Source organism: Strigops habroptila, chromosome 4 (genome assembly GCF_004027225.2).
Source record: "Strigops habroptila isolate Jane chromosome 4, bStrHab1.2.pri, whole genome shotgun sequence".
Lineage (NCBI taxonomy): Eukaryota > Metazoa > Chordata > Aves > Psittaciformes > Psittacidae > Strigops > Strigops habroptila.
The window spans coordinates 36132957-36151500 of record NC_046358.1 but is presented as its reverse complement, the minus strand read 5'-3'; the positions used below and the strand labels follow the sequence as shown (position 1 = coordinate 36151500).

General features: G+C 58.8%; 2 protein-coding genes across 2 annotated transcripts; both read right to left on the bottom strand.

Moving 5' to 3' along the window:
* Positions 1-56: 56 nt before the first annotated feature.
* RPS6KL1 (ribosomal protein S6 kinase like 1) lies at positions 57-7790 on the bottom strand. Its single transcript, XM_030481220.1, has 10 exons — positions 7475-7790; positions 6973-7097; positions 6052-6144; positions 5169-5216; positions 4313-4445; positions 2281-3054; positions 1399-1488; positions 1167-1249; positions 817-912; positions 57-700 (listed from the first exon to the last, which is right to left on the bottom strand). The coding sequence occupies exons 1-10, from the start codon at positions 7710-7712 to the stop codon at positions 590-592; spliced, it is 1791 nt and encodes a 596-aa protein (XP_030337080.1). The 5' UTR covers positions 7713-7790; the 3' UTR covers positions 57-589.
* A 1495-nt stretch (positions 7791-9285) lies between these two features.
* PGF (placental growth factor) lies at positions 9286-16854 on the bottom strand. Its single transcript, XM_030481218.1, has 7 exons — positions 16634-16854; positions 16423-16462; positions 15613-15809; positions 14113-14189; positions 12341-12370; positions 12188-12250; positions 9286-11441 (listed from the first exon to the last, which is right to left on the bottom strand). Exons 1-7 carry the CDS (start codon positions 16697-16699, stop codon positions 11420-11422), a joined length of 495 nt encoding a protein of 164 aa, XP_030337078.1. The 5' UTR covers positions 16700-16854; the 3' UTR covers positions 9286-11419.
* Between the last annotated feature and the right edge of the window lie 1690 nt (positions 16855-18544).

Genomic DNA, 18544 nt, shown 5'->3' with positions numbered 1-18544 from the left:
CAGCACACTTGGCCCAGGCCTGGCTGGTCCAGGTCAGAAACAAAAGGACACTTCTGCAAGTGATAACAAGTGTTTTATTTTTCTCAGAGGGCCCCGGGGGGAGGAGAGCAGAGGCTCCCACCTCACCCGCAGCACGCATTACCCACACACACATGCAGTGAGGGACAGGCAGGCCCTGGGCTCAGGCACCAGCCAGCAGGGCCCAGAGGTGATGCACTTGGAAGCCACAAAACATAACAGGGCAAGGGAGGGTCACTATGGTAGCAGCAGAGATAAAAACTGTAGTGAGGAGCCCTGGGGCACAGTGCTAAGCTGAGCAGGGGATGCCGCAGAAGGGGCACATGGCCTTTCTCCAGGGCTGAGCACCTGGGCTCCCTTTCCCACCGGGGAGGACCTAAAGGGGAAGACAGCCAGGCCCTGACTACAGCCTCCTCTCTTGGACACACCAACAAACACAGGCAGAGACAGAACATGTAAGGCTGCAAAACCTCATGTGTAAGCCCTCCCCAGGGCAGGCCCTGCAGGCAGAGCTCCCTGTGCCACCAGGGACAGTGGCTGCGCCCAGCTCCAGGCGGGAAGGACAGCCTGCCTAGCCCACCAGCTTGTTCCACAGGACGGTGCTGAAGAAGGAGTGGGACTTCAGCTTCGCCATGCCATCTCCTCCAGAGCCCAGGCGCTGCTTCGGGTTGTACTGCAGGAGCTGCAGAGAAAGAAGATGGGACAGCAGGATGAGGAGAGAGGGACTCTGGAAAAGCAACCCAGGCTGGACACCAGCTTGTAGCCCTGTCCTCCCTCCCAGCCATTCGAGACCCTCACCTCGGTGAGCAGCGATGTAGCAGCCAGGCTGAGCCCCTCCGGCACATGCAGCTGGGTGTGAGGTTGAATCCCTGAAGGGTGGTTTTGGGACAGTGGCTGCAGGAAGCAGAGGGTGATGGTGAGCAGAGGCGCTGAGGAGGGTAGGAGCACCCTCATGGCCACGCATCCCCAGTCCTACACAGCAGGATTTAAAACCCAGGGCTCTGAACACCCCGACACCATGCACAGGCACTTGGAATCACATGCCCGAGGCAACCTGGCACCCTCCCAGCACCTGCATGGCAGGAAGCCCTTGAGCTACAACATCACCTCCTTCTCCCCACTCCTTGCACAGCTCTTCTGCCTCTTACCACTCCTGTCAGCAGCTCATATAAGAGAGAGCCAAAGCTCCAGCAGTCAGCTGCTTCAGTGGGCTCTGCGATTCCCCCAACTTCTGCAGAAAGAGCCAGAGAGGCATTAGAGCTGGAGGCGGGGAAGCACCAGTGGCTGTACGGTGCAGGGCACCTCCTGCAGCCTGCAGAAGCCTCTCTCCTGTGGACAGCAGCGCAGGGGGCAGGATGGGGCAGGGGACACATCCCCTACCTGGGGCACTGTACAGCTGTTCCTGGGCCTGGCTGCAGCACTGGGGCTCCACCTCTGTCCACTGGCCAAAGAAGGTGAGACGGATGTGACCTGCAAAGAAGCACCAAAGGCAAAAGCAGGGCGGTTAGCACAAAGCTTGGGACTTCGCTTGGAGCACAAAGTCAAGCCCTATCCCAGCAACTGGGAACAGCCAGGGTGCTAGGCCCCTGCTGCACCCTGAACGCAGAGGCACTGTGCATCCCCTGGACCCCCAGTGCTTGCCCAAGATACCCAGCAGGCACTCACAACTGGTGAGACTGGTTAGATGGGCTTCAAGCTCACAGACCTCAGTGCAGGCCGTAGCGAGGAAAGAATCATCTCTTAAGGGGGTGAAGAGGTAACTTGCCCCTTGCAAAGCTTCCTGCATTTTTCTTTTCCTAAGCAATTTGTGCCTCTGCAGTTTGCCCCAGATGTTACCAGCTGAGCAGGAACTTGCTCTGATAGTGAAGGGATGAGACAGCTCCAGAACACTTCAGTGTAACTACAAGCAGGGGAGAATTGCAGCCCCACTAACCTCGGGCACAGTTCAGCTGATCTCATCTTCCCCATGCTGGGATTTCCCAGGCAGCCAGCTCCTGTGTGGGTGCAGGGGCAATGCATTCCTGTGGCTACAGCCCCTGACTCTCCCGCTGCAGAGCCAAGTCTTGTAATAACTGCTTGGAAATCCCAACCAAGACCATTCTTCCAGGCTCAGAAACACTCAAACCTCCCCAGGCTCCCCCCTCCCCCAAAGCAAACTTAAGGAAGCCCATGTCCTCTGGATGGAAACAGAGCAAATGGATGGCAGTCTCACAGCGGAGAGGCCAACCTCCTCCTCATGGCAGCAGCCAGGGCACTACCTACCAGCCGCATCCAGCAGCAGGTTCCTGGGGTTGAGATCCCGGCACAGCACGCCCTGCTGATGAAGTCCCTCTAGGGCCAGGAGAATTTCTGCTGCCCACAGCTGCACCTGCTCCTCCCGCACGGCCCATGCCCTGCGCCCATGCCCACAGGAACCCAAAGCCCCACACTGTTCTGACGGTGGCTGCTGGCCGAGCCCTCCATAGGCTTCCCGCGAGGGCTCCCGCACCACCGGGACAGGCCCACAGGGCTGGGCAGAGCTGGACGGAGCGACTCCTGCACGAAGCTGCCTCTGACCCGAGGTCAGGAGGGACCGAGCCCCAGGGAGCTCAGACGCTTGCCGAGGCAGCAGCTGGGCCCCTCTCATAGTGTTCAGTATGGGGGCAGGCGTCTGGGGAAGCCTGTGGTCTGGCTGGGAGGCTGCTCTCTCCAACACACAGCCTGTGCTGCTGGTTAGGGCATCCCAGGGGTAGACGACCAGGCCCTGGCTGATGAGGTGGCCGGGGCCTTTGGCTGGTGCTGCTGGAACACGGTCCATGGCGGTGGGAGCCTGCTCCCCAGGGGGCGAGGCGTCAGTGTTTCCCAGTACTCGGTGGGTTGTAGAACCTGGGAAGCCACTGCCTGTCGGAGCAGCGAGGATGGAGACTTGGCTGCTGCCCTGGGAGCTTCCCACGCAGTCCTCTCTGCCAAGGTCACTCAGGGCTTGAACAGTGTTTGAATCTGCAGAGCCCTGTTGGACACAGTACTTGGAGCGGAGGTGAGACCACAGTGTCTCTCCTGGAAAGCAGAGAGAAGAACAAGTAACAGGCAGAAAGCATCCCTGGTTCCCCCACTGCAGACACAGCCCATTCAGGGACAGGCCAAGGCCCACATACTGGGGATACGATCAAGCATCTTTAATCTTCCCTGCAGCAAAGCTCAAGTCCATGCAGAACACATGAGCACACCTTGCCCAACCTTCTGCGGGACCTAGCACACCATTACCCTCTCCTGTAGCAGCCCTGCTCCCCATTCTGCACAGTCTCCTTGATCTCAGCTCTACCACTTCCACATGTTCATACATGCCCTTGACCGCACTGCCATCCCCACTTTCCTCCTGTGCGATAGAGATGCCAGAGAGCTCCCACCGCGCGGCACAGAGCCCATGGGTCAGTGATGAGCCAGAGCAGCGAGCCCTGAGCCCACAGTGCAGTGCCGGGGCTTCCCGGCCTCACTACACTCAGCTGCTGGCTGCTTTCTGCAAATCCATCCTATAGCAATGCACAAGGATTGAGCCTGTTCTCCAACACATCAGCCTGCATTTGTCATTGCGGGACTCCAGCTGCTGCTCCCTCCACATCCATTCAAACAGCAGAGAGCAAAGAAGCTCCTTGGGACAAACCTCCACATTGACAAACTTCTTCAGGATCTGGAAAAAGCCTCAAGTTTACTGCCTCATTGTACCAGAACCCCTTTATGCCCCAGTTCTCCATCTCTGGTGTGAACTCAAAATCCACAGTGACCTCTTCTTTTATAAAAAAACAAAAAAGTTTTCTAAAGCTCTTAGCAAAAGACTGTTTTGTTCTACAGCATCCAGGTGAATCACCTCACTTGGTTCTCCTCTATCACCCTCCTGTCATGGTCAAACAATGCCAGTAAAATTAAGAGGTTTTTCTTTTCAAGATTCTGGTCCCCATCAACCCCTTTACCTCAAGGCATGACCATTCCCTTCCATGGGAGTCAATTGTCCTTAAGGCTCGTTTCCATATAATACACACACCCTCTTTCTCCTTGTAGGTCTCTACAGGAGACCTGCCTCACATTTCTAGTTTACATCCCCCGCCAGCTCTTACCAAACACCCAGAATGCAGCTCCTTCCACAAAGTCTCCAAGCCCTGGTACCCCCCACCCATCTATGAAGAAGACAGCTTGTGCTGTCACTATAAAAACCAGTCCCAAAGCAGCAGGAGAAATATATTTGGGATTTTAAAGAAAGGGAGGTTGGGGATAAGAGCAGGATGCTCCATGGATGGAAAGCAATGCTGTCCCCACTCACCCTGCACATGCTCCAGGTGGAGGAAGATGGAGTCCTCACTCACAGAGTAGCACAGCAGCTTGACCATGAAGGGGACCCCATGAGGGATGATGGTCTGTCGCTCACGAGTCTCGACATGGGATTTGGGGAGGCTCTGAGGAGGTACAAGTAGATGGGCGTTACAGCATGGTAGGGACTTCCTGCAGCCTAGCACCTGGTAGGGCAGGAGGCCAGCCAAAAAGGTAGCACACCATCTACCAAGCCCCATGGCTGCTCCCCAGCACCACCTGCAACGCAGCTCCCCGTGCGGAAGCCTGCAGCTCATGCTGAGAGGTCTCTCAGCCCCCTCTGTGACACGGCAGGGCTTTGCAAAGCTCTGCCAAGGCAGAGCACTCCCCATCTGCACTGAAGGACCCAGAGGACACCGCTGGTCCAGAGCAGTGGCATCCCCCACAACTGCCCCTACTCCCTTCAGACAGAAACCTGCCATCCCAGCCCTCGCTCCTCTCCCCTCTGGAACTGAAGCTCACGCCAAAGGCTCCTTGCCCAATTATTGAAGTCCTTTATTCTAGTTCCAAGGGCACTGGAAAATGCCTGAAGACTTGTACAAGTACCTCACCCATGATCTGTTTCAGGGGTGGACCCAGATTCACGTGGTCATAAGGCTTGGCTGGCAGCCTTACAAGGCAGAGAAACAGATGACCCAGGACACCAAGGAAAATCACTTCCCTTATGGAAGCTTTATGAACATGATCTTCTTCCAACACCTCTCTGAGCTGCTATTTTTCAGTCCTCTCACCTGCCCCAGCCATCTGCTTGGGCAATGAGGCTCTGGCAGGACAGGGAGAAGCATGCAGATGAAACTGAAAGCACCCACCTTAAGTATAAAGGTCGCACCAGTGGCCGGATCCTGGACGATCTGCACCTGGGAATGGTATATACAGTGCTGGTCAGAAGCAGTGACTGCTCCCACCCCAACACACAGCTTAGAGGCATGACCCAAGGGACTCAGCTCTGGAACTGAAACAAACTCCTGCCCAACTAGAGGAGTTTGGGGTGCTCAAACCCCTACTCTTGAAAGACAAACCACAGGTTGTTAGCAATGAGGCAGCCAAGCAGCCAAGGAGCAGAAAGTTAATAAAAGCAAGAGGTGGCTCCCACACCACTTTTGCTTCATTCACAAAGGAGGGTTTCATGCTGCTCCTGCTGGGCTCTGGGTGGGGTGTGCTGGGCCACCCACCCGGGCCTGGGCAAGACAGGAGGACCACATCAGCCCTCACAAGCAGAGATGAGTGAATGCAGAGGAGAGCAGTGTGCCGGTGTGTGTATGGAGACAGTAAGCCTGGCATCTTTGCTCCAAGATCATGAGCTACTAATTAGTTTATTCATGCAGATAGCTTGTCTTCTGCTGAAGTCTAGATAATCCGTAGGAGTCCACCATTGTGGTACCTAGCCATCAAGCACAATTCCATGCATGGGAAAGAACTGGATGCATCAATCTCCTTGTAAATATCTGGGGAACTCTGATAAGCAAAAGTAATGGGGACATTAAGAGATTTCCCAGCTAACTCCTAAAGGGTCTTGCATCCTTGCCTGCCAATTTTCCTTAGTGGGAATGGTGTGGATGTATACCCTTGGTGTGGACATTCCTTGGCGGATGTGCTGGGTCCCAGCACACCCATCCCAGCTACCAGGGCTGTCCAGCTCGCACTTTGGTCCAGCCCCAGCCTCACCCCCGCAGTTCCAGGTCGAGTCATTACCTTATCGATCACTCCCACAACCTTACACCGTCTCAGGTTCTCCACTGCCGAGCTCAGCGTCCTGATGGGCCGGAAGCGCAGGCTGCTGTAACCCTGCAAGGCAGAGAGAGAAGAGGATGAGGGACCTAGAAATGCTATTGTCCATGACAGTGGGTAGGAAAAGTCCCTGCATTTTCCAGAGGAGGCAGCAACACTGCCAGGCTGGTCAACATACAGAGAGAATGCTCCCAAGGCCATGGTTGATTCCTAACATCAGCTGGACTGTTTTCCTGGCCAGCTCCTGGATTTCTGAAGTTTCCAGGGAAAGCTTGCACCTGCAGCAGATGTAAAATCACTCAAAAATTTGGACCTGGACTGCTTCAGCACTAAGGAGGTCTGTATGGATATGGAAGGAAGTTGCCTTTCTCCCCTCATCCTTGTCACCAGGTCCCAACTCTACCTGCCTCACTGCCCTCTCACTTCATTAATCACCTCCTCCCACAATGCAGCAAGCAGCCGTCTTTGGTTTCCATCCAGAAGGGAACAATGATGGGGAAGACAATATTTTTAACACGTTACAATGTGGTTCCCCCCAGCGGCTCCAGTCCCACCAAAAATGGCCATTTTCACTATGGTGGCAGCAAGCTAAATGTACACACCTCAGGGGATGGAGGGTCCTGGGAGTGCTCCAGGCAAGCTGGGCCCACCTCACCTCTTTGACCTAGGCAGGGTGAACAGCTGCCAGCTCCCTCACAGCCACCAGCATGCCAGGACACTGCAGCTGGTGTGTCTGCCATTTTCTCTACAACACCTTGAGGTGGCATCTGGCAGAGGCAGTTGAAGAGGCTCACTGGGGCTGCTTTTTGTGTGTCTGTCCCAGGTTTCCCAGTGCCACATACCCGCTGCCATCCCACCCAATGTCACCCCACACCAGCCCCTCACCGTGGCAGTGGGGTTGCCGCTCCCTGCAGCCCGCTGGAGGTGGCAGTTGAAGATTTCTTCTGCACGCCTCAGGTACTGTGTGATCTTCCGCTTCACAGCCTCCCGGCGCTCCTTGTTGGGGTCAACTGTGGTCAATGCAGAGGGCGGGCATGACAGGCTGCCATGCTCTCCAGAGGTATGCCCTGGTCCCCTGGCCACATACCCCAGAGGGATGCCCCAGTCACACTTCCAGTAGGGATGCCCTGGCCACACTCGCCTGAGGGATGCCCTAGTCCCATTGCCATGCTCCCAGGACGAATGCCCTGGTCCCCTCACCCTTCTCCCAGTAGGGATGCACTGGCCCCCTGGCTGCAACCCCTGGAGAGATGCCCCGGTCCCCTTGCTGCTCTCCCCAGGGGGATGCCCCTGTCCCCTTGTCATTCTCCGTGGAGGGACATCCCGGTCCCCTCGCTGGTCTCCCCGGATGGATGCCCCGGTTCCCCTCCGGGGAGGCCGCACGCACCCTGCACGCCGCGGAGCAGCACGTCCACGCCGTTCTGGTAGTGGTTGAAGGCCTCCTCGTAGTCCTCGCTGACGTCCCGCTCCAGCGCCAGCCGCAGCTGCCGCGCCGCCTCCACCAGGTAATCCCGCCGCGCGCCGCCCTCGGGGCCCGCCGGCGAGACGCGGCTCCGCAGCTGCCCCAGATAGATGCGGGCCTGCGCCAGCGCCCGGGAGCAGGGCTCGGCCTCCGCCCGGCTCATGGCCCCGCACCGGAGACAGGGACCAGCAGCATCCTCCGGCGGGCGGGGAGGGAGGGAGGGGCGGGGCCGCGCCCCCGGGGCGGTGCTGATTCGCTGCGGATGAGGTCATCACCCCCCACCCCCCCGGTGCAGCACCGGGCGTCCCGGACCGGGGGGGTCCCGCTGCCGCCGCCCCAAGGCCGGTTCCTCACCGGTCTGTTAAGGCGCGGTGAGCGGCGCCGCCGCTCCGCTTGCTCCATTGCCATCGTTACTTACCGTTAATTGTCCTTAATTAATAAAGCTCCCGTCGCTCATTCAGCACTGCCTTTGCCACCGTGTTTCCTTCCTCCTGTAACATGTAATTAGCTGTGTTTTAAATAGCCCTTGCCTTTACCTGGTGCGCCTGTTACAGCAGCTCCCTGCTGACCCAACCCGAACTTTCCCATCCCCGAGGCACCGGTGGTTCTTTCTGACCCATATCCTGCAAGTGGGTGTCGTTGACCCAAAGGCCTGGGCTGTCAGCTGGCCCTTATACCAACTCCTGCAGGCGCATTCGGTTTTACAAACTTATTTCGGATCTATAGAGTGGGGAGTGTCAGCACAAATGCATTAATGTCTAAGTGGAGATCAGTGACAAGTGGTGTTCCTCAAGGGTCGGTACTGGGACTGGCGCTGGTTGTCGGCAACACAGACAGTGGCATCGAGTGCACCACTGGCAAGTTTTCCAATGACACTGAGCTGTGGTGCAGTTGACATGCTGGAGGGAACGGATGCTAAAGAGAAGGCTTTGACAGGCTGGAGAGGTGTGCCCATGTGAACCTCCTGAAGTTCAACAAGGCCAAGTGCGAGGTCCTGCACCTGGGACTGAGAATGGATTGAGAGCAGCCCTGAGGAGGAGTACTTGGGGGTATTGGTTCATGAGAAACTCAACTCAACCTTGCAATGTGCGCTTGCAGCCCAGAAAGCCACCTGCATGCTGGGTTGCATCAAAAGAAGTGTGACCAGCAGGTCAAGGGAGGTGATTCTCCCCCTCTCTAGCACCACAGAGCAGGGACAGTCAGACAGTTGCTGGTCCCCTCAGGAGGGTGAATGGGTGGTGGCCACAAACCTCAAGGCCAGGAGCCCCATTCTCCTCCTCAGGGCAGCAGGCCCCCATCCTGACCCTCATGTCACCAATGGTTGCAATGTCCTGCTGGAAGTCCCTGGGATAAGGAGGGTGCCAGGACTCTCCCCTCTGTCAGTGACATGCAGAGGCAGGGAAGGGAGCCTTCACTTGCCACTGAAGCCTCAGTGAAACACCCTGTGGAACTGGAGGGAGCTCTGACGCCTGGAGATGCAGTTCCCAAAACTCCCATGCTGGAGGTACCTTCCCCTGCTCCTGCCCTGCCCGAGCTGATCCTTTCATCACTGCTGCAGCAGGACAAACACATCCCTCCCAGGCATCCAGGTCCCTTGCTGTCCACCCCGACACCCCATGCCTGAAAATGCTCAGTGCCAAGCAGCAGCCAAAGAGGTGATGCCAGACACCAGGAGCTGCTGGGAAAAGCTGCTGGGCAGGAGTTCATTTCAATTATTTTTTAACCTTAATCACTACTCTTGACAAAGTTACTTTTATTAGTTAACATCCTCGGGTTTACGTAACTTCCCTTTTAAATGTTTAATACTACTGTGGTGAAACTTTTACTGTTAAAAACAACGCAGAAACCATCACATACATCCCTTGAGTACTGCGTACACTTCTCCTTAGCCTCAAAGCACAACCAGCCAGGCTGAAACAGCACATGGGGATGGGGAGATCCTACACGGACCAGGACAGGCCACTGGGGCAGGGTGCCACATGGCCCACACAGCTCCTGAGTGGTGTGGGAAGCGAAGCAGTAAGTTCCCCTCATCCATGAAGCAGCCAAGGAGAAGCTTCCTGGAGGATATGCCCAGCTGCATGGGCACAACTCTGCCAGTCTGTGCACGATGGCAGCACAGAGGTTCATATCACCTCAACACTCACCCTTTTCCTCTCAGGAACACTCACCTGCCCACAGGCCCAGTGTCCCTGTGCCAGCCCCAAGCAGCACCAGCATTACAGCTCTGAGGGAGCCTGCCCTGGCTATAGGCTGCTATGTCAGACATGGGGAGGAGCTGCCTTGGACCCCACCACCTGCTGCATCAGGCTCCCCTGTTGTTCCTCAGTGCAGGATAGACCACAGGTCACCTCATCTGATGGTAATGCTGAAGCCTTTGCACATCTTGCCCTCCTGGCTTTTGCTTGAAGCTTTTGAGAGTTTGAGAGCCTTGAGAAGCTTTTGAGAGCCTTGATTTTGTTTTAACCCCGTGCTAGGGGTGCCCCACAAGCATGCTGGTGTCCAGCTCACCCTTAGAGTTTCCAGCTATGTGCACTGCTCCAGGTACAGCTTGCAAGGAGCAGCACAGGATGCATTTGGTAACCAGCCCCAGCACCCCTGCAGCAGGGACATGAAAGGGAAGAAGAGGGGCCCCAGGAGCACTGCTTGAGGCACACAGAAACAAGGGCTGGCCTGCCCCCCAGACCTGGGCAGAGCGGGGAAAGCAGGAAACAGCAGCAGCCACAGCCGCCTCAGTGAGGGCCACCAGTCCCCTGCACACCCCAGAATGATCCCTGCCACCAGGCCAAGTAAATGAGCCCTGGTGGGATGTTTTTTGGATGGGAAGGCCCACAGGCAGCCTGTACCCCCTACCCTAACTTTGCATCAGCCCAGCCAGGGAGAAGGAAAGCCACAGAACAGTGAGCAAGACATTTTGACTGGGGTAAGAACAGGCTAGGGATGGTGAATAAGAAGTACCAGCCCCATGCTAGGGTCTGGTGGAGAAGGGCATTTCCCCCAAGGGTCTCCTAGCACCCACCTGAGCTCCAGCACACCGGTAGCCCCCAACCCGGAAAGCAGCCTGGTCCTGACCCACTGGTTGCCCATCTCCAGCATCACACCAAGGAGAGCCCCTTGGATGCTGCAGGAGTTGCTGCTGGGGCAAGCCCTGGCCTGTGGCAGGACTGCCCTCCTCCAGTCTGGGCCAGAGCCCATGGGAAGAGCCCTGCCTGCAGTTGCTGGGGGGCAGACAGGAGAGCTCACACTGCCAGTGCCTGCGTCCAACCACCAGGTTTTATTGAGCAGGGCAAGGCTGGGATGTGGCTGCAATTATGTGAGGAGCCCTGGCAACCCCAATTCCCACCCCTTCCCTCCAGGAAGGCTTCCCAGACACCCTCCTGGGCTGCCCCGTGCCAAGGCTCAGACGGACGCAGCCCTGCAGCCTTGCCTGCCCCGGGTTTCCTTCCTCTGCAGCTGCAGGGCACTGGCAGGACAGAGCAGTTTTGCAGCTGCAACCCTCCAACTGCCTCCACCCATCCCCATGATGCTGTCCCCAGCCAGCTCCAGCAACACATCCACCAGCTCCGCTCCTCATTGCCCCCAGGATGTCCTCAAACACCAAGATGCTGCTTGAGCTCCTCATCTTCAGCCCTGGGCCTGGTCACAGGTCCTTTTGTCCGGCTGCCGATGGTGCAGATGGGGGAAGCGAGTCTTCAGTTGCAGGCTGCATTCCAGCCAGGGCCAGGCAAGAGTCCAGTCAGCTTTTCCCTGCTGGAGTCCTGCTCCCACCGCTGCTTGGAGGGACACAGCTCCACAAGTTCCTCATGCCAGGGCAAGACACTGCTGGCTCAAACCCAGGCAGCAGGAGCAAGGCTGGGGGCAGAGCAGAGGCTACCTGCGTGGTGTGCCACATCTGCAAAGACAGCATGGCATGGGTGAGCACTGCTGGGATTGAGGGACACCAGGACCTCCAGGCTCACCCGCTATGCCCCAGGTTCCCCCTCTCTGTGCCAGGCACCTCCTGCTCTGAACCGAAGTGGTAGGGACCATAAGCAGCCTCTTCACAGGGAGGAATGAGGGCAATGGGGCTGTAGGTGCTGGCTGAGCCCTAAGCAGCAGGCTTCAGACAAAACAGGGAAATGCAACATGGAAGTGCCAGCCACAGGCACTATACCCCAAAAGTGTATGCAGTGAGAGTCCAGCCTGTGCTGTTACAGCAAGCAGTTTGAGAGAGTCAGCTAAATGTAAGGAGGGAAAGGGTAGAGTAACCCAAACAATAACCAGCCAAGGACATCAGGAAGGACACAGCTGACAGCAGGATGAGGCTAAAACTAGAAATTCATGGATCCAGGAAATCTAGTGTGGTCTGTGATAGTGATAGAGCCACACACCATCAGGTAACCCAGTCCATCCATCCCCACCCTGGATGGGACTGGCCAGCTTTGAGCAGCTAAGCCTGGAAACTACTGAGCCTTCAGTAAAAGGCCCACTTCCCCACAGCAACTCACTGTCCCTGCTGTCCTGCTTTCCTCTGTGCCTGCTCTGCACAAACTCCTCACTGCTCACAGTGTCAATAAAGACCTAAAGGCTTAACGAAGCTGTTCATCCCAAAGAAATGAACCCACAAGACACCACCCATACCTGCCCATGCTCACTTACAGTTCACAGCCTTTACGTCTCATCTTGTCTTGTCTTCTCTTACCTCGGCCCTTAGGCCTTCTCCTTTGAAAAGAAAGGACCACAAGAAAGGCTGATGTGTGGGAGATGAGACACACAACCCCAGCCCGTAACACTGCCCCTGACATCACTTACCTTCCCAACCTCATGAGGTCCTGCCGGGGCCTGCGGGATAGGAAAAGGACAGTGAAGCAGTTACTTGGGCAATGCTGTCTGTTGAACTGCTGCAGGTGGTTTACTGAGATGCCTCAGTGTGCAGCACAATCTACCTGTTATCATTCATGCTTAAAACAGACCAAATACGGCTTCTTTTCACGTTTTCATCTCCTCAGCCAGGAGCTGACTGCAGTAGGCAGAAAGACAGAGACAGCAAAGGGGCAGGGGGACTGTCAGCTTTGGCAGCTCCCCCAGGGAAGTGACATTTTGCCCATGAGGTTGGGAAGCACAGGTTCAGCTTCAGCTGCTCTCAGAGACAGCTTTCATAGCTCAGCTGGTTAAACAACATGCAACATCCTGAGCAACACGTGGGATTTGCTGCAAAGCCTGAGTAGTGGTTCTCAGACAACAGCCACAACATACTTGGCTTAAGCATCCAATACAGGTGCCAAGGCCAGGACATCCACCACACCCACACTACACTTCAAAGAGAAGCGATGTAAAGGCACGGAAGGCAGCTTAGGGAGAAGCCAAAAGTGCTGCAGAAGCAAGAAGTTTACACAGATTCAAAGGCAGCCTGCACGAGTGCTTGTAGGAGATCCCCTGGGAGCTACCCTAGGGAGGAAAACCACAACAGGCTCAGGAAATTCCCTGCATGGAAAATAGCTGGAAGCAGAGCAAGAGGGGGGAAGTAACACATGTGCTTCTTCCCACTCCCCCTTCTGCATCTACCTAACAGATGCTTCAGAGACAGAGTGGAGCTGGACAGGCCTTGGGTCTGCTCCAGCACAGCCGCTTTTACAGCTGCAGGGGAATACCAGCCCGGGGATCCTCAGGCTCTTCTTCCAGGCAAGGATCTCGTGCCTAATGGCTGCCCAGCAGGAAACTCAATCCCCAGTTTTCGCAATACTGGATCACCCTGGGGTCATGATGGAGAACAAGTGCCAGGACCTCCCATGCAGGCGGGGCTGAAGGGTATCTGTGGCAGGGATGGGCTGTGGGCAGCCCTGGAGCTGCTCCCAGCTCCCACGCACTGCTGACCCCAGGCAGGGACCCACTGTCCTGCCCAAGCTCTCACCACTTCTGAGACACAGTGAGCACCCCAAGTGGTTAAGTATGTGCCTGGAGTCTGTCGCAGGTTGGTGCTGCACATCCATCCCAGGTCAATGCTGCATATCCATACCACGTTGGCACTGCACATTTTAAGCTTTCATTTGTTGGCTTGGATGTAAGGCCCTCCTCCACCTCCCTGGATGGATGGGGCAGCCTCCCTTAAATGGAGGCCCAAGGCCCAGCCCTTCAGCCTTTTCTTTGGGCCACAGTCATGCTCAGGTATGCCAAGCCATGGAGGTCTCTGCTGAGCCAACACCACACTGTCCCACATCAGACACCTGCCTCAGAGCCACCAGCCTTGCTCTGTTACCCACTGGCCAGAGGAGTACATGCCAAGCATGTCAAGGCAGCCGTGGGGTTGGAGGGCACAGACACTGCTGCTCACAGAGCCAGGGTGCACCAGCAGCTCCAGCCCTGCAGACAGTGCATGCTGCAGGGAGGCTGCTGCAGAAGCACAGTGCAGCCTGCACCTGAGCAAGGGCCATGAGCACTGGCAAACAGAGGCAGCAGGGAGAAGGGGGCTCCAGCAGAGGCAGGGTGCCCCCCAAGGCATCCTCATAGCTCACACAGGGTGAGCTGGCAGGGTCGCTCTCGCTGGAGGGGCACAGGGGTGAAAAACAAGCCAGAGGGGTCCCTACCTGCACTCGCACTGCTTGTGCTCGGTGAACGCCATCTCCACGTAGGGAGCCTCCCCATTTGGCTTTATCTTCAGGAGCTGAAAGAGGAGCAAAGGTTACTTCCCAGCCGGCAGCAGGAGGGGGCTGGAAGGGCTCCCACAGCGCTGCCTCGCCACCCCAGCCTCTCGGCAGACCCATGTCTAACCTGTTCCCCGGCACCTCCGGCAGCAGAGGCTCCACCTCTGCACAGAGGCAGCACCAGCCAGGCCCAGCCACCCCGGCAGCTTGGGAGGCTCTGCTGGTGTTGCCCCGTGCCTTCAGGGCTGTAATTCAAGCCCCATGTTTTTGGGATTTCCCAGCCTTAGAGGAGATTTCTGTGTCTCTGCCTTTGTGGAGAGCTTTCATGTATTTGACCACTTTGCACATCTCCCTTCTCCAACGGGAACATTCGTGCTTTCCAGACCATTCCCATTGCTGCTCCCTCCTCCTGCCCCTCCTTCCGTCAGCACTGAGCCTGGAGTCATTATGACAGTGCCTCTCCAGCCCAAGGCTGCAGGGTTTGCCCTGTTATGTGTCAGTCCACAGCCCAGCCCAGAGTTTGGGTTGGACATCTAGGGGCTTCATGGAGTATACTCATCATTGCTGTGATCCGTACTCATCCACCTGGCCTTGCCATCCCTCACACAGCCATCTCCATAGATGGAGACCTGTGCATGGGGAGCTGCCTCCTGTTCATGTCAGGCTCTTGCTCCACCTCAGTCGAGACTTTTTGGAGACTCCAACCCTGCCTTCAAACATACTTTCAACCTCTGAGGAACCAAAATCACTGGTGATTTATTGCAGGCACTCTCTAGTCCACTATCCATGGGCAGAGCAGAGCTTTGCTCTGCTACCTGAAGCAGCAGTGGGTTGATCTCTGGCAGCGCAGCACAAGGACTGAAGTGTGAGGACAACGGCTGCCAGGCACACTGGGAAAAGGCGCCTGGCAGCATGTTTGCAGCCCCGGATCTCCCACCCCACTTCACACAGCTCCCACAGTGGGGGCTGTAAATGCGGCTGGTGCAGCCCTTCATGCTCACCATGCCCCCAGCACACACTCGCTGTCAGCACCACCACAGGCATCTCCTGACACACAGAGCCTCGCTTCTCTCTGCAATTCAGGGGCAGCATCTGCTTTACCCCACCAGGCAGAGTCATGGGCACCTGGGACACCCCAGCCCCACCGCAGGATAGGGAAGGTCAGAAAGGTGACAGCAGTCAGCAAGAGGGACCACACCGAGGGCAGGGAAGCAGGAAGTGAGGCCAGTGCCACCAGGGATGTCACCTGGCCTCAGGGACAAGCCCAAAGAGGAGGCGGTGGGACCCTCCTGGTTTGGCATGTTGTGACTAAGCCGTCGCCCCTGCTATCCATGCTGCTACGATGCCTGAAGGATGTGCAGCTGCAAGTTCACTCTCCCAGCCCTTGGCCAGGAGGCTGCCACCTCCCCGGCGCAGCCACGGCCCCGCAGCAGCAGCATTTACCTGCATGGTGACCGTGCTTGTTTCCACAGGGACACAGCGGAGACCCTCGTCCGCACAGCAGCCTCCGCAGCGCTGCAGGGAGACGCAGGAGGGTCTGAAAATGTACTCCACCTCGTTGGGGAACTCGGTGATGACGTCCACCAGCTGCTCCAGGGGCCGGCAGAAACTGCGGTTCCAGATCTCCCGAAAGGTCAGAACTGCAAGAGACCGGGGTGAGGGGCTGTAAGGAGGCGCCCAGAGAGGCTGAGCCCAGCCGGCCGCGGTGGGGTCCTGCTTCCATCACGGTGACCCAGGGATGCAGAGGACCTCCTTGTGCTCCCAGAAAGTCCATCACCGCACCGGCGGGGACACAGCCACCGCGATGGACTCTTTCTTCACCTGCCCACCAGCTGTCTCCTCCTTCTCCGCTCTCCCCGCCTCACCCCGCCGCGGCGGGGCTCCCCCGCCTCCCTGCCCCACAGCGCGGCAGAGAACCGTCCCCTCGGCTTTCCAGAGGGGAGAGCAGAGGGGAGCCGAAGCGCAGCGCAGCCCTGACCCAGACCTGCCGCCCCTCCGGCGCCCGGGGTGCTTTCCCGGGCAGGAACACTCCACTTCGGCTCCCGCGGCGGTGCCCGGTGCCGCAAGCGCCCGGAGCGGGCTGGAGGGAACGGGCTGCTCCGAGCCTCGGCAGAGCTGCCCGCTGCCCGCCCAGGCACCGCCGCGGGGCTCCACGAGGAATAATAGCCCCGGGTGGCACCGAGACCCGCCCCAGTCCTGCGCGCAGCCCCTTCTCGCTGCCGGGGTACCGGCGGACGTCCGCTGCAAACTCACCGGGCGGCTCCGCGCTGGCGGTCCCCCGCGCCTCCGGGGCCTGCAGGGAGGGAAAGGCGGGCGCTGGCAGGGCGGCACGGGGGCTCCCGCCGCCGTCCCCCCACCCAGCGCCGGGAGGATCTGCACCGGCGACCACCGCCACCCCGGGCAGCGGCTCCGGCGGGGCCGGGCTGCCACCACCGCGACCCCGCTCCCGTCCCCCGGCTCTCACTGGGGCAGGCGGCGCCCCCAGCGTCCCGGCCACCAGCAGCCGCAGGAAGGCGCCGAGCAGCCGCATCGCCGCTCCGGCACTGACTCCGCGCCGCCGCTACCGCCCAGCCGCCCCCGGCATGCCGCCCCGCCGCCGCCGGGCCACCGGCCCCGCCGTGCCGCCTCCGCCGCCGCCGGGCCATGGGAGCGCGCCCCGCTCCACCGCCCTATTTCACCGCCGCCGCCCCGCCCCCGCCCGCCCCGGCCCCGCCGCGGGGCGGGAGCAGGTGCCCGGCCCCGGGAACGGCCGGTGGCCCCGGGGACGGCCGGTGCCCCCGGGCGCGGTGGAGCCCCGCTGCCGGTGCCCCGCACCGGACATTGCCCCATCGGGCTGCCCCGCGGCTTCTATGGACCGGCCTGTGACCGGGGCATCCCCGGAGGGCGGGAAGCACCAGAGCTCTGCCGGGGCTTCTCTGCTCGCTGGGCCCCCCCACCCTGTCCGCGTCTCCCAGGCTCAGCGTGCTATACCCCATGCCCGTCCGGCCACCCCGTGCCCACCCAACAGCGCCATGACCCTCCAGCCACCGCATTCCCCCCAAGGTGCCCGGCACCTGCCTAGCCAGCTCGCCGGAGCCCTGGCAGGGGGTTCCAGCCCCCTCAGCCCCAGGGACAGCATCCCCGTCCTGTCTGCCATGTGGTGTCCCTGCCCCTTAGGAGGGAAGGGGGCACAGTGGTTCCCTGGAGCAGATCAGGTCCAAACCCTGCTGCCAAGTGTCAACCCAAAGGAACTCTGTGGCCTTTTGTGTTCTATTTTTAAGTCCCAAAGGCCAGGGAAGCTGGAGCTATGGGAGGTGGGAAAAGAAGTGCCAGCGGGTCCCACGGAAATAAGGGGATGTGTGTCCCTGCCGGGATTCACGTTTCTGTCCTCCTGGGAGAGCAGGGAGGCTGCTCCAGGGCTTCCCTGCCCACCTCTGTGTGAGGTCTGCCCGTGCAGCATGAGGACGCCAGTGGCTTGTCCCCAGCCGTGTGGGGTCTGTCCCCAGGGAATGCGGGACGCGCCAGCTGCCTGTCCCCAGCCCCGCCGGGCCATGCAGGTGGCAGCAGCTCAGGCGTCAGCGGGAGCCGGGCTCTGGATAGAGCTTCCAGGCATGGGTACGGCTGAGTGTGTGAGAAAGCTGCTGGAGCGGGGCCTGGCAAATTAGCAGGGAGATGCAGTGGAGATAAGCGCACAGACACGCCGGCCCCGCCGGGGGTCCGGGAGCGCTGCAGTTCATCACTCAGCAGCACAGCACGGCGCTGCCGGGGGCTGCCGGAGAGGCGTTCGGTGCCTGTTCACGCTCTTGCCCCTGACTGGACCGCAAGGAGCAGGCAACAGCCTCACCGCGATGGCTGGAGCGTACCTGTGCTGTCCCTCTGCCACCCCATGGACCCGCCTGGGCCAAGAGACCCCACCACCAACTTGAGATGGGGGCGAATGGAGCATTTCCTTCCACCCGAGACCTCAGACCAGAGGCTGCGCTGAGTAGCAGCTGCTGCCAACTCGCTGGACAGACAGAATCCTGTTATTGTGAAGACCGTGACCACACGGGGCCTCACGCCTGTCCTTGCAGGAAGGTCCCTCGGGGCCACCTCTCAGACACAAGGCCAGCCTCTGGCGCTGGAGCAAAGGGCTCTCCCCCAGGAGCCGTGTGGCTGGGGAGACCAGCCCTTAATTGCTGAGTGCAATCCTGTTCCTGGTCTGAAGCTATTTCCTCAGAGGCCATGGGCAGAGTTTACATTCCTGGGATGAGCATCCCCTTTCTAGGCAGCATGGAGCAGAGACAGGAGCAGAGAAATAATACTTCGAAACTGGTAACCTGTGACCAGCAACATCCTCCTGCAAATGGGAGAAACATCCAGCTGGCTGGGGCCATGGCTGCTCACTTTCCCCTCT

Bases quoted from the DNA above. Each gene is read 5' to 3' on its own strand.
- RPS6KL1 (XM_030481220.1), bottom strand. From the start codon at position 7,712: ATGAGCCGGGCGGAGGCCGAGCCCTGCTCCCGGGCGCTGGCGCAGGCC. The intron at 7,098-7,474 runs GTGCGTGCGGCC...CATTGACCACAG, and splicing joins GCTGCTCCGCGGCGTGCAGG to TTGACCCCAACAAGGAGCGC. The intron at 4,446-5,168 runs GTGGGTGCTTTC...GTACCTCCTCAG, and splicing joins GTGCGACCTTTATACTTAAG to AGCCTCCCCAAATCCCATGT.
- PGF (XM_030481218.1), bottom strand. From the start codon at position 16,699: ATGCGGCTGCTCGGCGCCTTCCTGCGGCTGCTGGTGGCCGGGACGCTG. The intron at 16,463-16,633 runs GTGAGAGCCGGG...CCCTCCCTGCAG, and splicing joins TGGGGGCGCCGCCTGCCCCA to GCCCCGGAGGCGCGGGGGAC. The intron at 15,810-16,422 runs GTGAGTTTGCAG...GGTCTCTTGCAG, and splicing joins CGCCAGCGCGGAGCCGCCCG to TTCTGACCTTTCGGGAGATC.